The sequence below is a fragment of the Gopherus flavomarginatus genome, chromosome 5, assembly GCF_025201925.1.
Source record: "Gopherus flavomarginatus isolate rGopFla2 chromosome 5, rGopFla2.mat.asm, whole genome shotgun sequence".
NCBI classification, from domain to species: domain Eukaryota; kingdom Metazoa; phylum Chordata; order Testudines; family Testudinidae; genus Gopherus; species Gopherus flavomarginatus.
In genome coordinates, this window is record NC_066621.1 from 3,545,107 (window position 1) to 3,567,692 (window position 22,586).

The 22,586-nt window shown below is 51.1% G+C and overlaps 1 protein-coding gene across 1 annotated transcript; it reads right to left on the bottom strand.

Annotated features, from left to right (window-relative positions):
- Positions 1 to 1,917: 1,917 nt before the first annotated feature.
- Positions 1,918 to 20,823, bottom strand: LOC127052764 (NACHT, LRR and PYD domains-containing protein 1a allele 5-like). Its single transcript, XM_050956744.1, has 16 exons — positions 20,512 to 20,823; positions 14,958 to 15,107; positions 13,711 to 13,773; positions 12,942 to 13,136; positions 12,004 to 12,165; positions 9,863 to 9,931; positions 9,536 to 9,598; positions 8,971 to 9,027; positions 8,409 to 8,491; positions 8,009 to 8,073; positions 6,154 to 6,377; positions 5,420 to 5,679; positions 4,745 to 4,870; positions 4,057 to 4,198; positions 3,509 to 3,550; positions 1,918 to 2,445 (listed from the first exon to the last, which is right to left on the bottom strand). Exons 1-16 carry the CDS (start codon positions 20,780 to 20,782, stop codon positions 2,189 to 2,191), a joined length of 2,229 nt encoding a protein of 742 aa, XP_050812701.1. The 5' UTR covers positions 20,783 to 20,823; the 3' UTR covers positions 1,918 to 2,188.
- Positions 20,824 to 22,586: the final 1,763 nt, after the last annotated feature.

Below are 22,586 nucleotides of genomic sequence, written 5' to 3' on the forward strand. Positions count from 1 at the left end.
TTGGCTATGAGATTTAGCATTTAATCCTTAAGGTACCTGAGTGCTTTATGAAGTTTAATATGTTTTTATATAAAGACCGAAGTGGTGGATGTGGTGGGAGGCGGCCGGGGCCAAGGGATGGGGGAGACATTCTAGGTCTGTTTTTGTTTGCACACAGGAAAAAAAGAGAAGGGAAAGTGGAGCAATGTTGGGAACACCGAGCCCTGGGGTGGCTCTGGGGGATTAGACTGTCGCTTTGGGGTGCATGAGAACTCTGTGGGCCCGGGGGAGGCAGTTGCACCTTGTGTGAAAGTTGATGTAGCTAATACAATGTTGCAGAGTTGAACTGTGGAGGGAGGTGCATTTCCCCAGGACATGTGTAGTGTATATTGTAGAAAGGGTGAAAGAAACGCAAACAAGAGCGGTGTGTTTTAGAAGCAGGAGTTAAAAGTGAAAAATCATCAGAACTCTGGTGGAAGTTAATTGTCTCCCTTTTAAGTCAGGGCTAGGCTACACTGGCAAGGCTAAAGTCCAACATCCACCTTGATTGAATTGACCTCGTTAGCACGACAAAAAGTAATATTCCCTCGTTGACATTCATCCCTTCTTCTCAACTGTTGGGAATGGCCACATCCACCCTAATTGAATTGGCCTCGTTAGCACTGACTCCCACTTGGGAAAGCGACTCCCATCTTTTCACGTGCTGTGTATTTATACCTGCCTACTGTATTTTTCACTCCATGCATCCGATGAAGTGGGTTTTAGCTCACGAAAGCTTATGCCCAAATGAACATGTTAGTCTCTATGCCACACGGACTCCTCCTTGTTTATACTAAAATGTGTAAACAAGGGGAAAAGACACCGTGGTGTTGATTCCACCCAGTCAGCTGGATTTGTTAGTACAATGGGAACGGATAAGTGCAGTTAAAGTGTTACTTGAGAGCATACTGGAAGACTGTCTCAACCCCTATCTCAAGGCAAAGTCAAGCAACCAGTCGGGAGAGGCAAAGAGGGGAAATGTAAAACACTGAAAGATCAAAGAAATGTCTGTCCCTAACCGGGGCACTGCCTCACGCCTTACCCCTCCCATGGGATGGGATGAAGACCCCCACACTCAGAATGGAACATGCCCCTAAGTTGTAAGGGGTGGCACTATGGGCATGCATTGCAGGTATATTTGGGCCTGCTAAGAAGGAGGAGGTGGGAATTGGGGCATAGGAATGGAGACACAGGCAAAGCTCTGTGGTGTCAGAGCCAGGAAGGGGAACATGGGGTAAACGCTCTGCGATGTCAGAGCTGGGAACGGAACACCGGAAAACAGACTCTGCCGGTGTGTAGTGCTCGGGATATGCTTGTTTGGAACTAACCCCACTAAGCATCGCATTGTCTGCACTTTGGACTTCTGGTCTTTTGCTGCTTGCTGTCTGTGACAAGAACCAGGGAAGTGGGAGGGTTGAGGGAAAGCCCTCTAATGCCTTCCAGCCTGGGACCAAACTTCCCTCAGTTCAAAGTGTTTGTCTTCCAAATGTGCTTCCAGCGTTTGAGATGGGGAGGGGGGAGAGGCCATGTGATGATGTCACTTCCCCATGTTTATACTTTCTTCCAGCTTGATGGAAAGATCTGTGCTGTGACGTGGGGCTCAGGCAGTCCCCATTGGTCAAGCAGTCTCCATTACAGACCTACCTTCTCAGAGAAGTCTCTGGAATAGTGGGTTGGATGTTGACGAGCCATTAATCGGCCATCTGGTTATGGATGGCTACTCCTTTGTTAAAAGTGAAAGGGTGGTTGTGGGTGTGCCCAACCTCACCACACATTTCAGTAACACATTCAGCAGTACTTCATAACTTCCCATACAATGATAGCACACACAATCCAACAGGCTATTAATGTTCAACAGAACAAGACTTTTAAAATGATACCTCACAAGGCATCCTCTGTACAAAACTTACAAAAGTTCCATGATTGTGGTGAATATAGGGGTTCCAAGGTGCTGCTTTTGAGGTACAAAGTGTCACAGCCAGGAGTTTTTAAGGAAGCAGACTGGATTACCCAGTTGGGGACACTGGGTTTCACCCACCGTGGGCAGATTAGTGCAGAATTGTCAAGGAGGAAGGTCTTGCACCTTCCTCTGAAGTAGCTGGTACTGGCCTCTGTTACCGACAGGACACTGAGCTAGGTGGGCCCCTAGTGTGAGCCACGGCAGGCAGTCTTACGTCCCTTTAAGTTCTTGGATGAGGAATTTCTGCTTGGCCTCCAGCACCTGGTAGAGCTGGTCCTTGCAGGCCCGGTTCCAACTTGGGAGCAGGTCGAAGAGCTTCCGCATTTTCTCCGGGTCCGTTCTCTCTGCTCGGATGCTCTGGTACTGCTCGTTGTCCAGCACAGTGTTGTACAGTTTATCCAGCACGCCGTCCACCTGGCGCACCCGTTGGATCAGCTGCTCTCGGTGCTGGTCGATGAAATGTTCTTCTGAGGGGAGAGAGAGAGAGAGAAGAAGAGAATTGCTATTTCTCAGCGTGCCGTGGAACAGTCAGACTTTCCATTTATCTAGGGCCTAATGGATTCCAAGCTTTGTACAAGATTTACAGGCTTCCAAAGCAAGCATCACATCACTCATTGCCACGGATTGCTCCCCCAGCACTGAATTGCAGCTACCTCTGCGGTGGAGCACAGCAGCAGTGCTACAAAGGAATTGCTCACTGAGCAGTTAAATGCACCTGTCTCTGGGGTGGGACACGGCAGCTGTTTAGTAACAGTAGTGCACAAGGATCACCTGTGAAGTGCTGAATTCCAGCTGCCTCTGGAGTGGGGAAGGACAGAGAACAGGGACTAGAATCGATCTTGCAGGTGAGTGCCCAAAACACTGTGTTATTGAGTCTTTCTCATGATCTCTCTTTGGCCCAATGACTATTCAAGTATTTTATACACAATGGAACAGCTTCAACCGGAGGGACTAAGAATAGACTGTAGCTGAGTGGTTAGGGTACCCCGCTGGGATGTTGGAGTCTCAGATTCAAATTCTTCCTCCAGAGCACAGATTTTAACCAAGGTCTCCCCATCCCAGATACTCTAACACTAGGTATAAGGGGATAGAGCCCCGCCTCCAGTTTGTGAAACCAGCCCTGCATTTCCTTTGCTTTATTAAAAAGAGCTGAAATCAAAACATTTCAATTTCAGGTCAAAAGAAACATTTAATTTGACCCAATATGAATTCCATCCCCACCCATCCAGGTTTTCGGAGCTGTCAAAGCAAACAAACAAATCCATTATTTGCCCAGCTGTATTCATGATCCAAAGCAATCTCACGACTTTCCAAGGTGGAGGGTCCTCAGGCCCCAGAGATTTCAAGCAAGTCGACATTCTGGGAGGATCATAGACTCATAGACTCTAGGACTGGAAGGGACCTCGAGAGGTCATCGAGTCCTGGACGCCAAATGATCACAACGGGTCGCAGGGGCTTTCGCAAGCATTTTGTGTCCAGAAGTGCTGGGATCAGAGAGCAGGTTTTGCGGCTCAGTGAATCCCTACTAACCTGTCTGCATTTGGGCAGATGAAACACAGACCATCACGTCTTCTGGAAGAGAGAAGGGAAGGGGAGTCAAGGGGCTGGAGCCAAAAGGTTTTGATTAATGCTGCTGGTGGTGGTAACGTCCTAGCGGGGACTGTTCGAGCTGATTGGCTAAAGTCACATTGTAGTTAATGTATTTATTGCCACCGTGTTGCAGCAAAACATCCATCCATGGCTAGCCCCTAGGGTGCTGGTTTATTTAGCTGGCTACATCTCCGGATCCTCATATGCTGATCTGGCTAATCTAACGAATCCTATTTCATTGGCTGCTGGTCCATCTATTCATCTGTCTGTCTATCCCCATCCACCCTCCATCCGCAGCTATCCAGCCCTCCATCCCCATATTCACCACTCCATGCATCCATCCACCTACCCACATACACTTACTCATCCACCCCCAGACTCACCCATTCATGCCTCCATCTGTATATGCACCATTCCATCTCTCCACCCATTGCCCCCCATCCCCACGCGCACACTTCTGTCCCCATCTCCTGCTGGGATGAGCCTACCTGGTCTCACCAAGGCCTTCCAGATCGGTTCCCCTTCTATCTTTTCCAACAGGCTGAGCTGCAGCCCCTCCTGCATGTCCCGAGTGTAGATCTCCAGGTATGGCTGCTCCAGCTTGGGGCCCAGATAGCAGAACTCCAGCTCCTGATGGGAAGGGAAGATGGTCCATTAGGAATGACCCTGTCTGAGCCAGCAAACCCTCCTGAGATCCCGCTACACTTCATTTCCTGCAGCACAGTGGGGGCACGCCATGCTGGGGCATTGGGTCAGCACTGGCTGTGAGGGGAGGGCGCCCCACACTGAGCCCCTTCCCTGCTCCCTGCAGCACAGCGCCCCCTAGTGCCACTGTGAGGCACTGGGGTTAAAAATGGCTGTCAGGGGACAGTGCCCCCTACTGAGCCCCTTCCCTGCTCCCTGCAGCACAGTGCCCCCTAGTGCCACTGTGGGGCACTGGGGTTAAAAATGGCTGTGAGGGGAGAGCGCCCCCTACTGAGCCCCTTCCCTGCTCCCTGCAGCACAGTGCCCCCTAGTGCCACTGTGAGGCACTGGGGTTAAAAATGGCTGTGAGGGGACAGTGCCCCCTACTGAGTCCCTGTCCTGCTCCCTGCAGCACAGTGCCCCCTAGGGCAACATTGGGACCGAACAGAGTAAGGACTTGAGGGGCTGGTGATTTTTAAGCCTGCCACTCACCTCAGGTATCACCTCAAGCTGGGATGAGCTGGACACCACACAACAGGAGCCAAATTTCAAGGGCTTGGTCCTGGAAGGCTTGTGCACACGCACCGAGGGGCATTTGGATTCGTGGTCACTAACGGCCTGTAGGGCACAAGCAGAGCCATGGCTGGGGGATACAGACAGAGCCCTGTGTGCAGGTTCCTGCCATCAGGGTCCTGCTTCCCCTGGTCTTCCCGCACAGCCTCCCCCAAAGAGAGGGAAAGGTTGGCTTATGTTAAGGCACTGGACTGGGACCTAGGGGAGCCGGGTTCAGCCCTTGGCTCTTCCACAGACTTCCTGTGTTGCCTTGAGCTAGTCACTGAATCTCTCTGAGCCTCAGTTTCCCCTCTGTGAAAAGGGATGAATAATCCTCCATTGGTCTATTTAGACTGTTAACTGCTTGGGGCAGCGACTGTCTCACTTGATGTGTCAATGCAGTGCCTGGCCAAAGGAAGGCCCAGATCTGGGTTGGGGTCTGTGGAGCATCTGGCACAATGGGGGCCCCTGATCTGGGTTGGAGTCTGTGCAGCGCCTGGCACAATGGATTTCCTCTGCTGCTGTGTGGGCAGTGCCTGCTATCTGCTATCCCATACTCTAGGTTGACTGGTGGCTTTGGCTCCCCCTGGGTGTGTGCGGTCGGTTCCCAGTTACCTGTCTCAGGGAGCAGTCGTTGGGGATCAGATAGAGGTGCAGGGTTGTGTTCGCAGCGCTGAGTGCCCGGTAGAGCAGGGCCAGGGAGTGGACTTTTGCCTGGCATTTAGACTGTATTTTCCTCCAGAGCACGCCCAGAGGGGAGAAGCTGGGGTTCTGCAGCATGGCATGGAATGGCCTTACCCTCGCTGGCTCCTCCAGGGTCATCCTCCCGTCAACGAAGTGGGCGATTCGCATCCGGGAGGCATCAACCTCTCCCCCTGTGGGTGGATTATAAAGCAAACAAAGATGAAGCGTGGATAGGTAAGTAGAGTGGCCAGGTGGGAGCTAGGACTCCTGGGTTCTGTCCCTGGCCCTGAGAGGGGAGTGGGGTCTGATGTGTTGGAGAAGCGAAGGCTGGGACCCAGGACTCCTGGGTTCTGTCCCTGAGAAAGAGCACAGGCTGGTGGGTGAGAGCAGGGCTAGAGGCCAGGATTATGAAGATCAGGAGACGCTCTATGATTAGGGCTGTTTCAGGCTGTGATGTAGCTAAAACCCTGACTGGTCTAAGATTACAACTCACAATATCACCTGTGGGTCCGACTCAGGAGACCGTGGTTATGGGTCAGTGTGAGTCTGGGTTCCATGGCTGGGTTTCTAGAGTTACCATTCCCACGGTAATTGCAAGCACACCGGCACCTGGGCTTGCTATCACCACATACAGTTATTGCTACATTGATTATTTCCAGCTGTACCCGCGAGGCACAGGAAGTGCGGGAGGTGAACGGCTGCCACAGCCCTGGCTGGTTCCACCCGGATGTTGAACAAAGGGCCGGCCACCATCCATTGCTGCTTCTCAGATGTGCTCAGATGTCGATCCCAGGAGTCATATTTGTACTCGATAGTCACGGCTGCCCTCACCTCAAACCCCAGTTCGGTTTCAGAGCAAAGGAAGGAGCCTCCCCCCGGAAGGTGAAACCTGCACAGTGCAGGGAGAAAAGGGTTAAACAGCATTGGCTGGAAGCATCTCACGTTCTTTTCCAACTGACCTCAGGTGCCCTCACATTTATCCCCTTAACTCTGCCTCCAGCTCAGGCCTGTGCTTGGATATCAGGGTTACTCTGTAATCAACAACTGAAGTTGGGTGACAATGAGAGCAGTTGGCCCTTCTGAGACCTGTCCCTCTGAGGAGCAAAGGGGAGTCAGGCTAAATGAGTGGATTCATTATGTTCCTCCATGACCTCCCTGTCACATATGGGAAAACTGTCTTGCCATTTGGGGAAACTGAGGCACTGGAGGAGAAGTGACTTGTCCTAGGTCACTCAGTGAGGAAGTGACAAAGCTGAGATTGAGTATCAGAGGGGTAGCCGTGTTAGTCTGGATCTGTAAAAGCAGCAAAGAATCCTGTGGCACCTTATAGACTAACAGACGTTTTGGAGCATGAGCTTTCGTGGGTGAATACCCACTTCCTCAGATGCATGTAGTGGAAATTTCCAGGGGCAAGTATATATATGCTAGCAAGCAAGCTAGAGATAACGAGGTCAGTTCAATCAGGGAGGATGAGGCCCTGTTCTAGCAGTTGAGGTGTGAAAACCAAGAGAGGAGAAACTGGTTCTGTAGTTGGCAAGCCATTCACAGTCTTTGTTTAATCCTGAGCTGATGGTGTCAAATTTGCAGATGAACTGAAGCTCAGCAGTTTCTCTTTGAAGCCTGGTCCTGAAGTTTTTTTGCTGCAGGATGGCCACCTTAAGGTCTGCTATAGTGTGGCCAGGGAGGTTGAAGTGCTCTCCTACAGGTTTTTGTATATTGCCATTCCTAATGTCTGATTTGTGTCCATTTATCCTTTTCCATAGAGATTGTCCAGTTTGGCCAATGTACATAGCAGAGGGGCATTGCTGGCATATGATGGCGTATATTACATTGGTGGATGTGCAGGTGAATGAACTGGTGATGGTGTGGCTGATCTGGTTAGGTCCTGTGATGGTGTCGCTGGTGTAGATATGTGGGCAGAGTTGGCATCGAGGTTTGTTGAATGGACTGGTTCCTGAGCTAGAGTTATTATGGTGCGGTGTGCAGTTACTGGTGAGAATATGTTTCAGGTTGGCAGGTTGTCTGTGGGCGAGGACTGGCCTGCCACCCAAGGCCTGTGAAAGTGTGGGGTCATTGTCCAGGATGGGTTGTAGATCTCTGATGATGCGTTGGAGGGGTTTTAGCTGGGGACTGTATGTGATGGCCAGTGGAGTCCTGTTGGTTTCTTTCTTGGGTTTGTCTTGCAAAGTTGAGATTAGAACCCAGGTCTCCTCAGTCCCAGCTCCCCTGCTCTGACACACTAAACCCCCACTCCCCTCTCGGTGCTGGGGCTAGAACCCAGAGTCCTGATTCCCAGCCCCTGCCCTCAGCTCTGACCCAGTAGACCCCATTCTCTTCCTAGAGCTCTCAAGACTCCTGGTTCATTCACCCCCTGCTCTGCTCTATCCACCCACAAGAGCATCTCTTTACATGGGGCCCACCCCTATGGGACGCTGCGCACTCCGTGTGATAGGAGCTGACCTGTGCTCCCGGACACTGCTGCAGAGGGGGTGACGCTGAACTCCCAGTCCCAGCTCTCACCTGTATGTCTCCTGCTTCCCGTCTGGGCCCTGAACAGTCTCGGGGTGTATTTCTTCTGGAAGATCCTAGAACACAGGAACAGGTGTTAACGCAGCTCCACTGGGGATTTCCCACTACAGAGCCCTTTGCAGAAGGAACCTGGGCAGCTGTGGCCAAGTGTTCAGCTGGGGGCTGTTTCTGTGCCCTGGGACCCTGGCAGGGGGGACTCTGTGATCAGCTGGATTCCAGCCCCACAGTCAGTCATTCCCCAGGGGTGTTTCCCAAGTGGCCGAGATGCCCCAGCCCTGAGCATTGGTGAAATACTCTGAGGTACGGCTGAGGGGAGGGAGAGAAAGAGAGAAGGGAAGAGGTGATGGATGGACAGACAGACAAGGATCTGAGTGATCCCACAATACTTTACCTCCTCTCTGGGACACAAGTCACATTTGTCCTGTCCCCAGGGGTCCCTGCTGGGATCCTCACTTGGGCTGGTCTCTCCTGCAGCTGAGAGAGGGAAGGGCGCTTTCACACCTCACATTTTCCCAGTGTTGAATAAGGAGCCCCCATCCCCTGTGCAGAGCAATGGGACCTGGGCATTTCCATCAGCAAACTCCCCTGCGGATGGGTCTGTTCTGTGTGTCTGCCCGGCCCTGCCGCTGTGCGTAGAGTGCTGGGCTCGCAAGGCCCATGGAGAGGGCTCTACACTGGGTCAGAGGGTGGGATGGGACAGACGGGGTCAAGGAGGGGGATCAGGGCATAAAGGGGAGAGGACCGGGAAGGATGTGGAGCAGGTGGAAGGAGAGGAGATCCCAGAGTGATCCTGCAGACAGTGGAGATTAAACCTGATGCAGGTGCTGGGAGCAGAGAGAAGGTCTGATCAGGGGATGGTCAGAGCCACAAGTGGACATTTGGTTTCTCTCTGCTCCACCAGAAGCGAGGCCCTTCAGCCCACCCGCCACCTGGTCCATTTCACCTTCACGCACCGGCAGCCCCAGACGCAGCACCAGCAGAGAGAAGCAGGGACTGTTCGCAGATGATCCCTGGGGAGGGATGAATTTTTAATAATGTCAATAAAGTCATTATCATCTATTTCCCAGGCGCCTTCCATCCCCAACTGCTTTCCAGGGATACATGTGCAGCCACCTCTGGGGTGGGACACAGCAGCTGTGTAACTGCCTCACAGCAACACTGCACGGAGATGGCATCTCCAATGCTGAAGCACAGCCACCTCTCGGGTGTGAGAGCTGCACAACATCGTCGCACAGGGAACGTTCACTGAGCAGTGAACTGCAGCTGCTTCTGGGGTGGGGTGCAGCAGCTTGCTAACAGCCACATGGTGACACTGGGAGTTAGGGGCAAGCAGTGAAGGAGAATCCTGAACCTACTGGACTCGAAGGCTGTGCACAGGCCTAGTTGCTTGTACAGAATTATGGTTGCCAGGAATACGGTGGCCCCAGCGGCCCTGGGAGGGCAGAAGAACCTCTGGATGTGATGGGCCAGTGCATATGGTAGAAGCTGAGGAGCAGAGCTATGATTGGTGCCACCCACCTCCAGCTTCAGCTGTCCCTGATGCAGAACTAGGGGGGGTCTCAGCCTCTTCACTGAAAGATCCTGCGGGGCAAAACAGAGGGAAAGGGCCAAAACTCTGAAAAAATTAAGCCACATTCTGACCTCAGTGACCGTGGTGTAAATCTGGAGTGACCCCACTGGTGTCAATGGAGTCAGAGCCGGATTCTGATCTCGCTGACCCCAGCTTCCCTTAGGGAAAAGTCCAGCCGGGCTGCAGTGAGACACAGCCCCCGGCGCTGTCATTGGCCACCCTGCAGCGAGTTCCCTTTGGGCCCGTTCCATCCCTCCGGGCAACGCTGGACTCACCTCCTGATGGCAATGCTAGGTTTTCATCAAAGGAGAAATCACAAAGCTCTGTCGTGTGACTTGCACGTCCTGTGGATGAGAGAGACCAGTAGTGGTACCTGGCTGTTCATCAGTAGATCGCAACGACTTCACTGCTTAGCTTGCCAGCCCTTTGAGGGTGGGACTGTCTTTTTGTTCTGCGTCTATACAGCACTTAGCACAGAGGGATTTTGGGCCAGGACTAGGGCTCCAAGGAGCCAGGATAATATCAATAACAAAGTACATCAGTAGAGCTCAGGGGGGAAAATGACAGAAATGGATCAACCCCCCCCCTCCTTTTTTCTTCATGAAATTAATAGGCAGCAGGTTAAAAGAAACAAAAGGAAGTATTTTTTTCACACAACACACAGTCAACCTGTGGAACTCCTTGCCAGAGGATGTTGTGAAGGCCAAGACTATAAAAGGATTCAAAAAAGAACTAGATAAGTTCATGGAGGACAGATCCATCAATGGCTATTAGCCGGGATGGGCAGGGAGGGTGTCCCTAGCCTGTTAGCCAGAGGCCGGGAATGGGTGATGGGATGGATCACTTGATGATTACGTGAGGTTCATTCCCTCTGAGGCACCTGGCATTGGCTGCTGTCGGTAGACAGGATACTGGGCTGGATGGACCTTTGGGCTGACCCAGTATGGCTGTTCCTATGATCTTGTGTTCATTCAAACTCAAAATGTTGTTGAACTTTGACACATTTTATCCGGCAGGAGTTTTAGTGCTGACCGTGATCCTGACACCAGCTGTTTGGTTGAAAACCAGAAAAAAGCTATAATGACAAGAGCTTTCCTGATGTAACGTTTTTCTGTCGAGTGATGCCCGTTCATTGGAACTGAAATTGTGCAGATTTTGGCACCTTTTTAGAAGGAGGATGTGGAGGAAGAGGCTGAGGTCTGAGTTTCAAGCAAAATGGAAGTTTGCAAAAATTTCCATTAAGGGAGGTTTGGCAAACGATTTTGGATTTGGTTCCGATTTGGAACGGAAATCAAGGGTCAACCTCATGCAGAATTTCACAAAATGGAAATTCCAATTTCCAGCTGGTTCTAATGATGGCTTTAAAAAATTCTTCCATTTTTCTGGTCAAAATGCCAAGTAAATTTTTAAATCCAAATTTTGAACTCTGAAAAATTTCAACCAAGCTTTAGTTGAGTGATTAAAGCCGTGGCTCTCAACATTTTGAGACTTCTGTACCCCTTTCAGGAGTCTGATTTGTCTTGTGTACCCCCAAGTCTCACCTCACCTAAAAACTAAATCAGACATAGAAATACAAAAGTGTCAGCCACTATTATTGAAAAATTGCTGACTTTCTCATTTTTACCATATGATTATCAAATAAATCAATTAGAGGATCCTTCCTGGCCGCTGCAGGCAACCAGCTGAAGTCCAAAAGCATGAGAGTTCTTTTTGTGGGCTGGTTGGGTGTATCTTAGAAGTGGAGGACCACCAGTCTTGGGCTGCGACTGCCCTGTTTCTTGGCAGTTTGTCCTGAATTGGATACTCTCAGTAATGTCCCACTAGAGCACATCTGTTTACTGGGGGCCATTCCTGTCTTCAGAGCAGACTTCTCAGCTGAGCCCGGCCCCTCCATCTGCTCCCAGGATGGGAGGTGGAATCTATGCCTTTAAAGGAGAGCCCTCCAGAGCCCATTTGGTTGCAGGGACCTTGTGCCCCAGACATAGGTGCTGACTCAGTGGGTGCTCTGGGGCTGGCGCACCCATGGAAAAAAATAGTGGGTGCTTAACACACCCACCAATCAGCTCTGTCCGCTCCCTCCCCGCGCCTCCTGTCCGCTGCTGATCAGCTGGACCAGAGGAGATCTCCATTGCCTGTCATGGGGTGGTGGCTGGAGAGGCGGTGAGTTCACTGTGCCCAGCTGGGTCACTCTGGAGGCAGAGGGAGAAGAGGAGGTGGCTTAGCGGTATGTCAGGTGGTGTCCAGCCCTCGGGGATCCGCCCCCCTTTGTCACTGCTTCATCCACGGACGCAGTCACAAGACACCCAGTGCACGCCCCTGGGGATCTGGGGCAAGAATGGGGCAGAGCCAGGGGCCCAGCTTGTCTGGTGTCCCACCCAGGGGAGCTTCCTGCCCAGTAACTGCTTTCCCAACATACCTGGCCCCCGACCCAATGCCTCCAGCAGAAGGGGAGCAGGTTTCTTTTTCTTCCCTGTCCTCTGTATGACTTTTCCCATGGCCCCAGGTCCCTGTGGGACGCTGCCATAAACAGACTCCTCCTGCGGGTGATGCTCAGTGCTCTGGGAGCCTTGGGAGAAGGCTGCTTCCATCACAGGGGTCAGGCAGAGAAAGAGAGAGAGAGAAAAGCATCAAAGAATGAGCCCATCTAGCCCGGCATCCTGACTCCTCCCTGCTGCCCTGGATCAGACCCCTGGGCCCATCCAGAGTCCTGCATCAGAGCAATGGGCCCATCTCGCCTGGTTGCCCCTGCCAAGACCTAGCGAGTCCCACCTGGAGATGCTCGCTGCCCAGATGCTGCTTTTCCAGCACAGCCTCCAGCCAGCCCTAGAGCTCTTTCCACGATGTCCACCCCTGCGTGTCGTCTTCCAGGCCACCAGCTGCAGCCGGCAGGGACATCCTCATGTGCTGTTATAATGGGCCATCCCTTCCTCTCTGTTGTTCTCTTCCCTCAGCTCCTCATTCTCCTCCGCCTGGGGACTAGCCCCACTGCTCTGGTTGTACAAGAGGTCCAGGTCTGTAGCTAGGTCCCGAGAGAATGAACGCATCAAGCAATAATCCCTTCTAGACTGGTATCCCTCCCTCTGGCCTCCCAGATTAGACCAGCGGGCCCATCTAGCTCAGTCTGTCATCTCCTGACCCCCCAAACTTCCTGCTGTCCTCACTTGGAGAGGGGCATGATGGCTGCTTAGAAGACACACAATAATGCCACACGGCACCGAAATGCAGCCTGCTCTGGGGTGGGGCACAGCAGCTGGCTAACAGCCGCTCAGTGACAGGGCTCCGATAGGAGTTCGGGACAGGAAGTGAATTAGAATCCTGAGCTAGGAAAACCATGCCCTGGCCAGCCGCACTCACGGCTTGGGGAGGCCTGAATCTGCTTCCCCTTCCTGAGCCACTGCAGAGGTGTAGGTAGAGTCCTGCTGGGGAAGATGCTCTCCATCCTTGTGCTTCCCGAAAATCTGTTCCTCTTGGGCGCCACCAACCTCATATTCGGCAGCATGTTGGTGTTCTTAGAGGGCTGTGAGGCAGGGCCCTGTTCCCTCATGGGGTCTGGAGGGAGACATACATGGAGCGTGTCACACACACCGCCCAGTACCTTCCCCCAGCCCCCGACTAATGGCTCACCTAGCCTGGGTTCCCACCCCTTCTCTGCTGCCCCAGATCAAACCTCTTGGCCCATGTAGTCCAATATCCCTCCCCGCTTTTTCTGCTGTCTTGATTCGGTGGGGTGTGATGACTGTTTAGAAGCCACGCAGCAAAGCCACACAGCATTGAAATGCAGCTGCCTCCAAGGCAGGGCAGCTAGTTAACAGCCTCACAGCAATGGTGCACAGGGATCGCTCACTTGCTGCTGAAATGCAGCCACCTCTGGGGTGGGATATGGCAGCTGGCTAACTGCCACACAGTGATCATGCACAGCTTGGCGTTTGGGACAGGATGTGAACGAGAATCCTGAATCAAGTAGATTTTAGGCTGTACGTAGGCATAGTTACTTGTACAGAGTTGTGGTTGCCAGGAGTAAGGCGGCCCCATTAGTACCGTGAAGGCAGACATGCTTTTTGCTGCCATGGGTCAGTGTGTAGGTGAGGCAGACAGAAGTAGGGATATTGTCAGTGCTACCCACCTCCTGCCGCCTCTGTCCCTGTACTAGACTTGAGAGTGGATTGAGTCTCTTCACTGAAGGATCCTGAGAAGAAAAACAAGCAACCGAACATCTACTGAAAAATGAGAGCCTAATTGTGATAGCAGTGACCCTGATGTAAATCCAGAGTGAATCCACTTTCAGCAATTGCGTCAGAGTTAGATTCTGAGCTTGATGACCTCGAGGTAACTCTGGAAGGATCTGGTCCCAAGCAGGCAGGGCCAGGTGGGCATTGCCTGATCTAGGATTACCATACGCCTGTATTTTCCTGGACATGTCTGGCTTTTTAGTTCTTAAATCGCTGTCTGGGAGGAATTTTTAAATATCTAAAAAGCCTGGGATTTTGCCATTATTATTTTTCCCCAAAGAAGAGTTGATCATTCAAGAACAAGAATGAATGTTGATCACCTGAGAAAGAAAGTGAATGCTGATCACTTGCTTGAGTGCCGGCTTTTTCTCTCTAGCTCCCAGCACTTGCACTGCGAAACAGCTGTTTCGTATGGCTGGGAGGGAGGGAGGAGGCGGGGAATGCGACGTGCTCAGGGGAGGAGGCGGGGTCAGGGTGGGGATTTGGAGAAAGGGTCCAATGGGGCAGGGAGGGGTTGGAGTTGGGGCGGGGACTTTGGGGAAGGGGTTGGAATGGGGGCGAGGCCGGAGGCCCCCGTGGATTGTCCTCCTTTTTGAACATTCATATATGTAACCCTGGCCTGGTCCTCACCCCCTTTCCCAGTCGCTGCTGCAGGACAGCCTGTGTCTCTCTCCCTGGCCCACAGGGGAGCATCCCCCCACCAGCGCCTCCTGCTGGTTCCCCGCAGCTAACTGATTGGGGCCATCGGCTAGGTTGTTTAGGCACTGATGCGGTCGCCTACAGGCATCACTTTACAGCTGCTCAGGAGTTTTTCCACAAGACCCCTTTTTTCCAGTGACAATAAAGCCTTGTTTGTTAGTTATGAGAACTGCCAGGTTTTCCGCTTCGAACTGTCCCTCTGTTTCCAAATCTTAGGTAATTAGACTTTCAAAAAACGGAGGTGGGGCCCACCCACTCAAAGAGCAAGAGGAATCCAAACCAACCTGAAATGTCCCGAGGGACCTGAACTGGAAAAGTGTTTGGTTTTTCACTCTGCAGACATTTTTGAGATTTTGCTGTCTCATCCCAACGGGGACGGGAAAACTTACTCGACGGCTTGAAAATCTCCAGGGGATGGGAAAAACTGGCCAGCTGCACTCACCGCCTGGGGATGCCTGATGCTGTTTCTCCTTCTTGCCCGTCAGCTTCCTGAGCCACTGTGGGAGCAGAGGCAGGCGGGGGAAGGATTTTGCCTTATTCCACTCAAACGTTGAAAGACTCCGCTTCAGCTGCAAATCGAGGACCTCAGAGCCTACAAAGAGTCCAAGAAGGTGTCTGTCATACACAGGGCCTAGTACCTGCCCCCCATGCACCCTGAGTCCTGATTGGCCCCCAAATTAATGGGCCCATCTAGCCTGGGTTCCTGCTCCCTCCCTGCTGCTCCAGGTCAGAGCCATAGGCTCATCTAGCATAGTATCCAACCCCATCCCCTCCCACACACACTTCCTGCTGTCTTGATTTGGTGGGGTGTGACAGTCACTTAGAAGAGACACAGTGATGCTAAACAGCATTCGAATGTCGCTATCGCTGAAGTGAGGCTGCTGGTTAACAGCCACACAGCAACGGTGCACATGAATCACTCATCTTATGTCACAACAAGAAGAAGGTTAAGGAAACTGTGGGGCCCTTACTGAACGAGGGAGGCAACCTAGTGACATAGCATGTGGAAAAAGGTAATGGACTCAATGCTTTTTTTGCCTCTGTCTTCACAAACAAGGTCAGCTCTCAGAGTGCTGTACTGCGCAGCACAGTATGAGGAGGAGGTGACCAGCCCTCTGTGGGGAAAGAAGTGGTTCGGGACTATTTAGAAAAACTGGACGAGCACAAGTCCATTGGGGCCTGCATGTGCTGCATCCGGAGTTGGCAGATGTGATTGCAGAGTCGTTGGCTATTATCTTTGAAAACTCATGGCGAACAGGGGAGGTCCCGGATGACTGGAAAAAGGCTAATGTAGTGCCCATCTTTAAAAAAGGGAAGGAGGAGGATCCAGGGAAGTACAGGCCAGTCAGCCTCACCTCAGTCCCTGGAAAAATCATGGAGCAGGTCCTCAAGGAATCAATTCTGAAGCACTTAGAGGAGAGGAAAGTGATCAGGAAAACCAAGCATGGATTCACCAAGGGCAAGTCTGAATTGCCTTCTATGAGCAGATAACTGGCTCTGTGAATGAGGGGAAAGCAGTGGATGTGTTATTCCTTGACTTTAGCAAAGCTTTTGATACGGTCTCCCACAGTATTCTTGCCAGCAAGTTAAAGACGTATGGGCTGGATGAATGGACTATAAGGTGGATAGAAAGCTGGCTAGATCGTCGGGCTCAACAGGTAGTGATCAATGGCTCCATGTCTAGTTAGTAGCTGGTGTCAAGTGGAGTGCCCCAAGGGTCGGTCCTGAGGCCGGTTTTGTTCAATATCTTCATTAATGATCTGGACGATGGTGTGGACTGCACCCTCAGCAAGTTTGCAGATGACTCTAAACTGGGAGGAGTGGTAGATACGCTGGAGGGTAGGGATAGGATACAGAGGGACCTAAACAAATCAGAGGATTGGGCCAAAAGAAACCTGATGAGGTTCAACAAGGACAAGTGAAGAGTCCTGCACTTAGGACGGAAGAATCTTATGCACTGTTAAAGACTAGGAACTGAGTGGCTAGGCAGCAGTTCTGCAGAAAAGGACCTAGGGGTTACAGTGGATGAGAAGCTGGATAAGAGTCAACAGTATGCCCTTGTTGCCAAGAAGGCTAATGGCATTTTGGGCTGTATAAGTAGGGGCATTGCCAGCAGATCGAGGGACGTGATCATTCCCCTCTCTTCGGCATTGGTGAGGCCTCATCTAGAGTACTGTGTCCAGTTTTGGGCCCGACACTACAAGAAGGATGTGGAAAAATTAGAAAGAGTTCAGCGGAGGGCAACAAAAATGATTAGGGGGCTGGAGCACATGACTTATGGGGAGAAACTGAGGGAACTGGGATTGTTTAGTCTGCAAAAGAGAAGAATGAGGGGAGATTTGATAGCTGCTTTCAACTACCTGAAAGGGGGTTCCAAAGAGGATGGATCTAGACTGTTCTCAGTGGTACCAGATGACAGAACAAGGAGTAATGGTCTCAACTTGCAGTGGGGGAGGTCTAGGTTGGATATTAGGAAACACTACTTCACTAGGAGGGTGGTGAAGCACTGGAATGGGTTACCTAGGGAGGTGGTGGAATCTCCTTCCTTAGAGGTTTTTAAGGTCAGGGTTGACAAAGCCCTGGCTGGGATGATTTAGCTGAGGATTGGTCCTGCTTTGGGCAGGGGGTTGGACTAGGTGACCTCCTGAGGTCCCTTCCAACCCTGATATTCTATGATTCTATGATCTGCTGTTGAAATGCAACCACCTCTGGCGTGGGGCGCGGCAGCTGACTAACAGCTGCACAGTGACAATGCACAGAGCAAAGTTTGGGACAGGATGTGAGTGAGAATCTTGAATCAAGCAGATTTTAGGCTGTACATGGGCCTAGTTACTTGTAGAGTGTGTGGCTACCAGGAATAGCACTGGGAAGGGGGACACATTTTTGCTGCAGTGGGCCAGTGTGTATGTTAGACGGAGAGAAGCAGAGATCCCCGGCGGTTACTCTGTGTGCAGCAGAACTAGGAGTGGATTCATGTTCTCCACTGATTAATCCTGAAAAGACAAACAAAATGTGACTGACATTCTCAAAAATGTTAGCCAACATCTGAGCTCAGTGACCCCCGGTGCGAATCTGGAGTGAGCCTCCTGATGCCAGTGGAGACAAGACTGACCTGGATTCTGGTCTCAGTCACCACAGTGTAAATCTGCTGAGTGGAGGTTGCAGGGGGTGATGGTGGGGATAGAGGTGTAGAGAAGAGGTTGCATTGGGCAGGTGGGTGGGTTGTGGTGGGCAGAGTGCAGGTGATGGGGCGGGTTGCGGTAGGCAGAGTGCAGGTCACTCTGGGATGATGGGGAGTGTGGGGCAGACTGGACGTTGTATGGCATCATACAGACCTGGTGGGATGTGTGATGACTGGAATATTGCTCTAGAGGGGTTTAGCTTGTTCAGGAAGGCCAGGCAGAGAGAAAAGAATAACAGGGTTCCATTGTACATCAAGAGTGTATACACTTGTTGTGAAGTCAAGAAGGAAGTGAGAAGCAGAGCAGCTGAAAGTCTCTGGGTCAAGATAAAAGGGGTACAAAGTAGAAGTGATGTAGGGGGTCTTCTATAGACCCCCAAATTAGGAGTAGGGGATGGATGAGGCATTTCCAGAACAAATAACAGAAATACCCAAAGTACAGGACCTGGTAGTCATGGGAGACTTGAACTCTCCAGCCAGCTGTTGGAAAAGTAATACAGGAAAACACAAGCTGTCCAATAAGTTCTTGGCATGTATCAGGGAAACTCTTTGATTCAGAAAGTGGAGGAAGAAACCAGGGAGACAGCCGTTAGAGACTTGATTCTGTCCAACCAGGAGGAATTGGTTGTGAATCTGGAGGTGGAAGGCAATCTGGGTGAAAGCGGCTGTGAAAGGATAGATTTCACAATCCTAAGGAAAGGAAGGAGCAAGAGCAGCAGAATGAGGACAATGGACTTCAAAAAAGCCGACCAACAAATGCAGAGAACTGGTAGGTGAGGTCCCCTGGGAAGAAAAGCTAAGGGAAAAAGGAGTTCAGGAGAGCTGTCAGCTTCTTAAGGAGACCGTATTAAAGGCACAACTATCACGATGAAAAGAAGAGAGAGGAAGAACAACAACAGACCATTATGGCTTCAGCAGGAGGACTTGAATGACCTGAAAATCAAAGAGAAATCCCACAGAAAGGAGACAGATGGACGAATTGCTACAGAGGAGCACAAGGATGTAGGGAAACAATCAGAAAAGCTAAGGCACAAAATGAGTCACACCTGGCAAGGGACATAAAAGGCAGAAAGACGAGGTTCTTAAGAAAGACAAAGGAAAGTATAGGTCCTCCAATCTATGGGGAAGGAGAACTCATAGTGGATGGCATAAAAAAGGGTGAGGTGTTTAATGTCTATTTTGCTTCAGTTTTCACTAAGAGGTTAATGGTGACCAGATACTTAACACAATTAATATTAACAGCAAGGGGAAATGACCACAAGCCCAAATAGGGAAGGAAGCACTTAAAGAATAGCTAGATAAGTTAGGGGTTTTCAAGTTAACAAGGCCTGATGAAATTCACCCTAGAGTACTTCAAGAACCAGCTGAAGCAATCTTGGGACCATCAGCAATTATCTTTGAGATACCCCGGAGGACAGGTAAGGTTCCAGAGGACCGGAAAAGGCCAAACGCAATACTTGCCTTTAAAAAGAGGAGCAAAGGGGAGCCAGGGGGAGAGATAGCTCAGTGGTTTGAGCATTGGCCTGCTAAACCCAGGGTTGTGCAGTCAGCCCTTGAGGGGGCCACTTAGGGATCTGGGGCAAAAATTAGTCCTGCTAGTGAAGGCAGGGGGCTGGAGTCAATGACCTTTCAAGGTCCCTTCCAGTTCTAAGAGATTGGTATATCTCCAATTATTACCTATTTAGAACTCTGATACCTAGAAAGAGACTAGAGCAAATTATTAAACAATTGGTTTATAAGCACCTAGAGGAGAACGGGGTTATAAGGACTAGCCAGCAGAGATTTGCCAAGAACAAATGATAACAAACCAACCAAGCTCCCTTCTTTAACAATATTACTGACCTAAACAGCTGTGGGGGAAGCAGGCGGCCATGATATATCTTGTTTTTAGTATATCCTTTGATAAGGTCCACATAACATTCTCATAAGCGAACTAGGGCTACGTGAAACTACTATAAAGTGAATGCACAACTGGTTGAAAGACTGTACTCAAAGAATAGTTATGAATGGTTCGCTGTCAAACTAGTAGAATGTATGTAGCGGGGTCCTGCAGGGGTCTGTCCTGGGTCCTGTTCACTATTTCCATTAATGACTTGGATGATGGAGTGGAGAGGATACTTAGAAAATTTGCAGATGACCTCAAGCTGGGAGAGGTTGCACTTGCAAGCATTTTGGAGCATGGGATTAGAATCCAGAAGGGCCTTAACAAATTGGTCTGAAAGCAATAAGATGAAATTCAGTGAAGACAAGTGCAAAGAAGTGCACTTTGCAGGGAAAAGTCAAATGCACAACTACAAAATGGGGAAGAACTGGCTTGGGTGTAGTACTGCTGGAAAGGATCTGGCTGTTATAGTGGGTCACAAATTGAATACGAGTCAACAATGTGATGCAGCTGTGAAAAAGGCTAATATTCTGGGGTGTATTAACAGGAGTGCTGTGAGTAAGACATGGAAGGTAACTGTCCTGCTCTACCTAGCACTGATGAGGTCTCAGCTGGAGCACTGTGTCCAGTTCTGGGTGCCCACCTTAGGAAAGATTAGGACAAATTGGAGAAAGTGCATGGGAGAGCAACAAAAATGATCAAAGGTTTAGAAAACTTGACCTACAAAGAAAATTTAAAAAATGGGGCATGAGAAAAGAAGAGTGAGGGGGACCTGGTTACAATCTTCAAAGATGTTATGGGCTTTTATAAGGAGGACAGGGATCAACTGTTGTCTGTGTCCACAAAAGACAGGACAAGAAGTAATGGGCTTAATCTGCTGCAAGAGGCAGTGGGGACCCACTGGGTCAGGTCTCTTCCTGCCTGGTAACTCACCAGCTATGCTTGAGAGATCCGTTGCCGCTTGTTCTGCACTGCATAAAGTCTGTGCTAGTAAAGCCAGCTGCAACCCATACTCCTCCCCGTAGTAGCTGATCAGCAGCTCGGCCAGGGCCTCTGGATTGGCTCTCTCCAGCAGGGCCTGGGGGATGCGCTGGTATCCCTCCTTCAGTGCTATTTTGCTCAGCTTCTCTTTCCATCTCTGGAGCTCGTCCTTCCCCAGCCCTGCCAGGGTCTGCAGCAGGCGGTGTCTCCCCGTCCCCTCCATGCCATCTGCCGTCCCCTTGGAGGGCAGCGGAGCCAAGCAGAGAAAGAATCAGGAAGGTGCACCAGGCAGTGCTGGAAGCGATTGCTCCACTTTAACCAACCCCGTTGCCACATGCCCCTCTCCTCCGGCCTGTTCCGCTCTCTGCTTCCCGCAGCTCAGCCTGATGGCTCTGCTCTGCTCCCACCAGCCCCTCCTCCTGCCACCAGCTAGGGAGGAAGATCGCAGCCCGCTTTGCACACGCCTGCTGCAGCCTGGCCAGAAGTCAGGGCTCTCCTCTGTCCACGCTGCCTGCCAGTGGCTACCTCAGCTTAAACCAGCACGAGGAACCGATCCAGTGATCCTAAAGGGAAAGCAGATTTAGGACAGGATTCAATTAGGCTGGGCTCAATAAGCTCTGAATCCTGCTGTGACTCCATTAACATCGGTGGGGTTATTCTGGATTTATACTGGGGTCACTGAGGTCAGACTCCAGTTCTGACTCCATTGGCATCTGTGGGACCACTCCAGATTTACACTGGAGGCTGCACAGTCACATAAGAAGGAAAAATTCTTACCCTGAACAGCAATAGACAAAGGATTATTGTCTCCAGTGTACAGGTGCGGAAACTGAGGAAATTCCCAGGTGCTAAGTGGGCTGGTTCTGGGAGACTGAGAAGATGACCCCCAGCTCTGGGATTTAGCTACTGCAAAGGTGAAGACTGTCTGTGCAGAGGACGGGGCCTTTTCAGGCCCCAGATGGTGGAGCTCACTGCCCCTGGAATGAATTGCTAGCACACACCTCACTGCTGTCCAGCCCTAGTGCATAGTGAACAAACTCCTGAAGTCTTCACTGACAATTTCACATCACTAGGGCCCTACCAAATTCACAGTCCACTTTGGTCAATTTCAGTCATAGGATTTAAAAAATAGTAAAATTCATTATTTCAGCAATTTAAATCTGAGATTTCACGATGTTGTAACTGTAGGGGAGGTTGTGGTGAGAAGGGAGGTTTGCAAGGTTATTGTAGTGGGGGACATGGTATTGCCACCCTTACTTCTGTGCTGCTGCTGGCAGCAGCGCTGCCTTCAGAGCTGGGCGGCCAGAGAGCGGCAGCTGCTGGCTGAGATCCCAGCTCTGAAGGCAGCGCTGCTGCCAGCAACAGTGCAGAAGTGAGGGTGGCATGGTATGGTATTGCCACCCTTCCTTCTGCGCTGCTGCCTTCAGAGCTGGGGGCCTGGCCAGCCGTCACCGCTCTCTGGCCACCCGGCTCTGAAGGCAGCGCAGAAGTAAATATGTCAATACTGTAACCCCCCTACAATAACCTTGTGACCCCTCCCCTCCCGCGACAGCACTTTGGTGTGTGAGTGTGGTCACGAGTGAGCGCTGGGAGAGAGCTCTCCCAGGGCTCCTGGTAATCCACCTCCGCAAGAGGATTAGCTCTGAGCACTGGGAGCCTGTCCACACTGGCACTTTGCAGAGCTCCAACGTGCTGCACTTGAGGAGGGGGTGTGATTTTTCACACCCCTGTGCCAGCAAGTTGGAGCGCTGTAAAATGTAAGTGTAGACAAGCCCCAAGTCACTGCTCAGGCTTCTTTCTGATCCCCTAAACAGATCAAGCTCCTTAAGTCTCTCACTCTCAGGCACTTTCTCCAGCCATTTTTGTGGCTCGTCTTTGCACCTTCTCTGATTTTCCAACATTCTTTTGGAAATGGGACCTCCAGAACTGGACCCAGCACCCCAGCGTTGGGCTCCAGTACCACACGCAGAGGTCAAACCACCTTCCCAAATTTGCTGCCTGAATAAGAGAGAGGGTGGTCCACATGT

Excerpts from the sequence above, each read along its gene's own strand:
- LOC127052764 (XM_050956744.1), bottom strand. The coding sequence starts at position 20,782 with ATGGAGGGGACGGGGAGACACCGCCTGCTGCAGACCCTGGCAGGGCTG. Across the intron at positions 13,774-14,957 it reads GCATCAGGCATCCCCAGGCG|GATCCTTCAGTGAAGAGACT; the intron begins GTGAGTGCAGCT and ends TTTTCTTCTCAG. Across the intron at positions 12,166-12,941 it reads GATTCAGGCCTCCCCAAGCC|CCTTCTCCCAAGGCTCCCAG; the intron begins GTGAGTGCGGCT and ends TGATGGAAGCAG.